The sequence below is a fragment of the Prunus mume genome, linkage group LG6 (genome assembly GCF_029339155.1).
Source record: "Prunus mume cultivar Tortuosa linkage group LG6, ASM2933915v1, whole genome shotgun sequence".
Classification (NCBI taxonomy): Eukaryota; Viridiplantae; Streptophyta; class Magnoliopsida; order Rosales; family Rosaceae; genus Prunus; species Prunus mume.
In genome coordinates, this window is record NC_142703.1 from 23,285,729 (window position 1) to 23,293,349 (window position 7,621).

The window sequence follows — 7,621 nt, forward strand, 5'->3', positions numbered from 1 at the left end:
TTTTAAATAAAAAAAACCAAACGAAAAACAAAAGAAATTAATAATGCAAAAGCAAAGCAATCACACAACCCAAGGAGTCATTATGGCTGTTAATGTACCTTCTATGACTACTAATACATAAACCAATCACGCAACCAAAGCTGATTGTTAATACACATTTTACGACTGTTAATACATTTTGTATTATAGTCAATACACTTTATATGTGTTAATATTTTTTTATGAATGTTAATACACATTTTACTACTATTAATATGCATTCTATGACTGTTAATACATTTTTTTATGACTATTAATACACAATCAAGATATTACAAATTACGTAATACTTATTACAGCATTAACTTATTATGCGAATCACGAACATATATTATGCAATGCTTCGTATTGTAACAACCCGTCACAAATCTTCTTATTAATTATGAAATTTTAGCGTACATTAACAATTTTGCTCAAGAATTTCAAGCTATTTTTGTTTGGCACTAATTTCGGAAATTTTATTTATATCAGGACATTGAGCTCGTCTCCACGAGCACATAGGGGCAAACGGCACGTAATTCGAAGTTCAAACGAGGAAGTTAAGTTGGTTTAAAGTTCTAGGGTTTTCATTGAAAAAAAAAAAAAAGTTTAAATATCAGACGTGAAAAACAGGGCTGCACAGCCCCTTGATTTTCCAGCGACTTTTCGGCACCGTCCATTCATATTTTGTCCACGAGTCCTGCACAGAAGTTGCTCGTCATACCCTCCTCTATCATCTCCTCAAAAGACCCAACCCAAAAGGCAGATGTTTCCATCCAATTTTGGCTGTAAAATCCAGCGGTCGCGCAAGTGTAGCAGCACGACCAGCCAGCTTTTGGTTTTTAGGCCGATACATTCATCTATTGCTGGAACAACTTTCTAGTTGACGACACCTTCATCGGAGAAACACAGCCGCTGATAGAGGGCTCCAAAGTTCACTATGGCAGAGACCACAAATTTAAACATCAAAATAAGAATTAAAAACAAAAAAACAAAATTTGAATCCAAATTAGAAGAAATCCAAAAAAATCTCACCTAAAGCAAGGGCAATATAGGTACTTTAGATACTAAGTAAACTAATAAACTTGCCAATTGGCCAATTTTTGGTTTGTCTATATAAATGGTTTTGAGTTTCTTTATGGTAGTAGTGGCCTAAATGTGTATGGTTATAAATTTGTAAAAGAAAAAACCCATGTCCCAGGATCCTGACCCTTAGAAGGTACAGAAAACAATTCATCAGCAGCATGTGACCTGGAAAAAAATAATTACATTCAAAGTGTGTAACCAGCTCCTGTAACTATAAACTTCCTTTTATTGCCTCAGAACATCTAATATTTCTTTCTTGAACAGTAATTCCGGGAGAGAATAAAAATTCGCAGATACGAAAGATAATAAACAAAAAGCCTCCTCAAACACCCCAACCTCATGTGAACCATAAACTTGATTGTGCAACTATTCAAATTTCAGCAGTATGTACAAGCTAGATGTATTGACCTTATATGCCATCACCATCCTGACAAAACATTAACATACTAAAAGTTTCATCGTTACCGAGACAAAGATTACAGTTTTCTGAAGATACTGATAATGCCATTCGCAAATGACTTCATATTCCCCCATACAGTTGATTTACTTGAAGGCTCTGCATCATCAGCCTGCCTACCAGGAAGGTCTCTGCAAAATGAATAATTGTGTATAACATTTTACGCAGAAGAATATATGGTTCCAAAAAAAAAAAAGAAATGATGGGATACTTTTAGGTGAAATAAAAGAATTCAAGACATGCCCATAGAACATAAAGCTAAGTAGATTAGACATATTTCAGATGGGATTAGCCTATTAAGGCTTCAACTACATATGATTCTTGTATAATGACCCTTCGCCATGGCAAACAAATGTGACAAGGCAATAACTAGGTTGATTGGTTTGCTAACTATTGACTCACCCACAATCCAGGGCTGGTGGTTGAGTGGTTCATTAACATCCACCAACCAGAGTAGAAGAGGTAAGATACCAAAGTAAGATTTGAGTTACTAAACTTAACTGCTGCCTGATGCACACGGAATACAGCCAGCCTCAGAGACCAAACTAGAACTCATTCAAATAGACCCACCTAATCCAAAAATGAAGACCAATCCAGAAGAATCATATCAGAAAATACAATCCTGTCATGCCAACTCCTCTTCTCTATCTTCAGAGAACCTTTTGTTCTTCTCCCACCAAACCACCCAAGTAGATGCCAAACAGCACAGTTCCTAACCATGACATATATCTTCAAAAGATACAAAGATAACACCATTGCAAATTAATGTCTGGGATCTTGACATCAAGCTATTCACACCACCTTTCAAATTCTGCGACAGAGAGAGAGACAGAGAGAGACAGAGACAGAGAGACAGAGAGAGACAGAGACAGAGAGACAGAGAGACAGAGAGACAGAGACAGAGACAGAGAGGGAGAGTGTGTGTGCAACTGCAAATCAATTTGCTTGATATCTTAATATCAAGCCATTCACCTTTATCTTGGATAAACAAACAAGAAACCAAATCATATTATTCTGTACATTCTTGGTGGATTGCTTGCCCATGTTACTCTACAGTTTCTCTTGTGAAATAAAAATTTCATCTTTTCGTTTTTTATATAAAAAAAAAACAGTAATCTTCCAGTAGACACATGTATGAGCAAAAGGAGAAAAAGAGGGCCACAAGGTTAAAAACAAAAAACAAAAAAATAACAAAATAACAAAATAACAACAACAAAAAAAAAAAACAGAATAGTGACCCCCACTAGTAGTATCAATAGAGAAGATGTTAAAAGGTAATCTGGGGTCATAACTCAGAAACACAGACCCACAAGAATAAATTCCATTTCACACATTAATTGCACATGAATGAGCAGCGCACAGTAGTCAGTTCAGAAGAATAGCTCAGGCGTGATCTTTGAGCTCAGATTGTAGACAGTCAATTTCAGTTATTTTCTTCATACATTAATTGAACATGAATGAGAAGCACGCTAAGTCCAGAAGAATAGTTGATCGTAGCCCTTCAACTATTACCATATGCATGACAATCTAAGCTAATCATGGTATGAGAACCCAGGATGGCCCAGTTTTGTTTAGTTGTGTAGGATCAAGCAGGCACATTCAACTTTGTACTTACAATTTTAACCACTCATCTTTGAATTGGACATTTTGCTATTGTGCACTCATTGACTGCTGAAACTTAAACAAAGTGCGAAGTCATTTGCTTATAAATATAGTAAAGTTATAGAATAGTAAGCTGAAAAGGAAGGGTTTGAGCAAATGGTTTCAAGGTCTTTCCTAGCATGTTAAACGGGTCAAATAAGTTGAGAATGGCGGAACTGGGGACTAGAGTGGATGAATACAAAAAAATTTGTGTTGATTATGGTTCCAATTAATAAAGAAGCCGAATCCATAAACTAATGATGCACCTATCTCCAATGTTTTATCTTTCTGTCTCTGGTGCCAGCCTCCACAGCTTAGTGTGTCCAATACCATGTTTTAGCTCTATAGCAGCAAGCATACAACAAATGTCTATGATTTTCATGTGAGCACATCTTAGGAGCAAAAATACATCATCACATTGCTTGTGGAATAACAGCAGGTGCTGCAATGTCAATGACAATGACATTACTAAGTTAATAACATACTGTACAAAAGAAACTTACTTGGGAAGTTTGTCTGGCTGAGGGATCTCTTCATATTTCTCTCTTTTACACTTTGAATCTTCTAAGGCATGTTCTTGTTTTTTCATATCCTGTGTATCACCAAAACTTGGAGGAGAGGCTCTATTAGCCTCCCTTATTGGCAGATCTTTTTCTTTTGCAACAAAATCTTGTTTGTCAGCTTCAGCTTCCGCTCTTTCACTATTCTCAGATTTGCCAAATGGATGAGAAACAACCTCTAATCTTTCTTCTGACAATTGACATTCTTTAGAAATAGAACCAGAAAGATTCTGCTTAGCTTCCTCCTTACCATTACTAAGTTCATCAAGGTCTTTATAAGAAGATTCCACAGAATCCACTTTCTGCAAATTACTTTGTGTTGCAACAAGATCAGAATCACTTCCCTGCAAGAAAAAAACACAAAAGATATAACTATAAGTCTACTAATATGGAACATCTTCCATGCATCGAAGAAGCAAAAGAAATTTATTTATGGTATAAACATGATATTCGACATGCATGAAAATTTTAAAAGAATCAGTGAGCCAAGGTTTAATGAAGAATCTAGCCATGCACCTCAAATTCGAAGAACTTGTGATGGTAAGGGTCGATTCGATATCATAATACATTAGGACAATAATAGAGATGAGAAGAAGAAAATAATTCTTAATATAAAATTCATGCAAGAACATGAGGAAGACTCAAGATGCAACATTTTTGAATGCTTCTACAAAGGTTATAATGCATAAACATAAGTTATTAAAAGTTTACTACAGTACTGTAGCCTTAATCTTGCATTAAGTTGAAATTTAAAAGAAGAAACAAATAATATAGTGTTGTTGATATAGGAATTCATACACTAGGACAAAAATATGAGTGGTAAGAAAACAAGCCAAGTGATTCACATTAGGCTCCAGACAAATGCCATTTAAACCTCATTGAACACAAGCCATGTGCAAATTTCATTTTTTTTTAAAATCCAAATAGGATATTATTGGAATCTGAACAATGGAAATATAAAGAATAAAAAACCAAAATTTGATTAATGCCATACACTTACTCGAGTGATAACCTCTTCAGACAAGATCTCAACTGAGGAGGAAGCCTGTGCCTCTTCCTTGGCTTCTAAATGCCTGCCACTGGCATCTGCTGACACCCCATAGGTTGAATTATCTTCAACTCCAGTCAGAGATTCAATTTCTCCAACTTCTTCTTGTTCTGGAAGATCAATGTCATATGTCTCTGCGGACACCTCAGAGATTGAATTCTCTTCACCTTGAGTCAAAGATTCAATTTCACCAACATCCTCTTGTCCTGGCAAATCAGCATCATATGTCGCCTCAGAATCAGTTTGAGTGCTGGCATGTGCTGACACCTGACTGTTTGAATTCTTTTCAACTTGAGCCAAAGATTCAATTTCTCTAACTTCTTCTTGTTTTGGCATATCCGCAGTTACGGGAGACCAGGGAGACATCTTAGCTTTGTATTGTAACTCCTGAAGGATGCTCTTTACCACATAGTAAGAGCCACCCAGTTCTTTCTGAGCACATGAAACAGTAGGGAATGCCCCAGCATTCATTGCTCTGTACCTGAAAATAATGACCAAAGTATCTTCACTTAAATCCCTAATGATAGAAACCCAAAATGAAATTGCAACATTCTACAGCTTATTCAATTTCACCAAATTAATCAAAGCTCAAATTCATGGCAAAACTCTCTAAACAACAAATGTCCATATAAACAATCAAGATCAGCATTTCAAAAGAACAATCAAGACCAAACACTACAATATTCATATAATATACTTACTTGTTGACAAAGGGTTCAAGCATAGCTTGGCGCTCCGCTTTGGAAAGCCTTTTCCCTTTAACTCTGCGGACATTTGGGTTTGGTGCTTCTGCCACTGCTTCTGCTTCTGCCTCTGCATCTGCATCTGCATCTGCCTCTGCAGCTGCAGCGTTAGCGTTACCAGCGTACGGCCTTCCACGCCACCCACTCAATAAAACTGCCAAAATCCACAAAGAAAGAAACACAAATAATCTTAATCACACCATATTTTTCACGTACTCTTTCAAATTTTTTTTATATATATCTGTTAACTAAGAGAAAAGAAATTACCAGATTTGTTGAGGTGCTTGTGGGAGTTGGAGGAGGAAAAAGTGAGGCTTCTTCGTAACATGCTCTGTGGCGGTGCATGCCCTATCTCTACAAGGATACAAGTACATCCATGGAAAGTAGGATTTGCATGTCGCTCTGTCTGATTGTCTAAAGCCTTTGATTTTCTCTGAAAGACAAGAGGAGAGAGAAGAGAACTCAGAGGAGCGAAGGGTTTTAGGATGTTTTTGTTTTGTGGGTCTCATCAAAGTTCAAAAGAAAGACGAGAACAAGAGGGGCTTCGGCTGTAGTAAACACCGTTTTGGACCAAGAGAGTTTCAAGTTTGAATTTGTCCATAAGGCCCATACTTTGGAAGGGTTATTTTGAACCTTTTCTTTGCTCTATGCACCCAACTTTTTAATGAATTTTACCTTTTTTTTAGGGCAATTTTAAAAACATAATACTCAATTAAAATAAAATCTGATTGTTTGGATTAATTTCTCCATATAATCACTTTGGCTTATTTACAGCAATGCCTCTTAAAATTCCGGTCAAAACTCACTTTGCCTCACCAAAATAGCCTATTTCTCCCCCTTTAACAAGGGAGTCCGAATTCACTGTCTCCAAATTGGTGTTCCCTCCATGTCCCTTTTATAAAATCTTGACACATGTCCCTCAATTCAACAAAACTTAAACCTTGTGTAACACTGTTAAGTTAAACGACACTAGAAAAACTAAAAAATAAAAGAAAGAAAACAAAAACAACCCAGCATAGTCACGACCTACCCCAAAACTCTTACAGCCACCCATTCCAAGTACCCACCTCAGCAGGAACCACCTCTCCTCCCTGCGACTGGGCAACCATTCTTCTTGTCTCTCTATGTCCCTCTTTTCTCTCTCTTTTCGAATCATTGACACAAGATTCAGGTCAGCTAACAAGATCGCATCTAGAGTCGGCCCATGGCATGTGCAGGCTGTGCGACCGCATAAGGCCTCCAAAATTTAGGGGCCTCCAAATGTTTTTAAAAGCCCAACATTATATTATATTTGTGGGTATGTGTAGTTTTTTTTTATGTAAAATAAAATTGAATGGATGTGAGTAGGTGAAAATAGACGAAGGATGATCTTGATTCTATTTGTGGGTTCTAAAGTAATTGATACCACATATTTTGGTTAATTTATGAATTTTAAAATTTGAAAAATTGTTAATTTACTTATACATATAGGGCCTCATCAGCTTTCTTCGCACAAGGCCTCCATATTTAATGGGCCGGCTCTGATCACATCCATGTCTACGCCGCCAATCCTATCTTACAAAGAACCATTGATCATGATTAAGGCTTACGTTGTAAGCATTGGGCAAGGAGTGAGGCTGTTTTGGTCTAGAACAGTGGCCAGATCGAGAATGAGGGGGTGTTGTTGCTGTTGAATCCGTGAGATTGATGTGGGGATCAAATTTTGTGATGGGGTTTTTTGGTTTTATTGAAGGATTGCAGTTTCTGGGTCAAAAATGATTTCATGGTTTTGATCAAAGTGCAAGATTTCTAGGCTTGGATTCAAAGCAAAAGATTTCTGGATTTTGATTCAAAGTGCAAGATTTATGGATTTTTATTAAGAGATTGTGGAAGAGAAAAAAGGGTGGTGGAAATGAGGAGGAGAGGCGTTGCCGCCATTGAGATTAGGGGGGAGTCGTGACTTGGGTGGCTGCCGTGAAGTTTTTATTTTCTTTTTACGTTTTAGTTTTTATTTTTTAATTTTTTTTATTATAATTTATTTAAGTTAACAGTGTTAGATTGGGGTTAAGTGTTTGAACACATGTCAAAA

At 36.7% G+C, this 7,621-nt stretch overlaps 1 protein-coding gene across 2 annotated transcripts; it reads right to left on the bottom strand.

Moving 5' to 3' along the window:
• Positions 1–387: 387 nt before the first annotated feature.
• Positions 388–6,085, bottom strand: LOC103336055 (hydroxyproline-rich glycoprotein family protein). 2 transcript variants are annotated; one of them, XM_016794862.2, is made up of 6 exons: positions 5,821–6,085; positions 5,512–5,707; positions 4,763–5,291; positions 3,706–4,106; positions 1,570–1,692; positions 388–956 (listed from the first exon to the last, which is right to left on the bottom strand). In XM_016794862.2, exons 1-5 carry the CDS (start codon positions 5,879–5,881, stop codon positions 1,581–1,583), a joined length of 1,299 nt encoding a protein of 432 aa, XP_016650348.2. In that variant the 5' UTR covers positions 5,882–6,085; the 3' UTR covers positions 388–956; positions 1,570–1,580. The 2 variants fall into 2 exon arrangements, with proteins under 2 accessions (XP_016650348.2, XP_008237313.2); XM_008239091.2 differs by lacking the exon at positions 388–956 and having other exon boundaries at positions 1,313–1,692.
• Between the last annotated feature and the right edge of the window lie 1,536 nt (positions 6,086–7,621).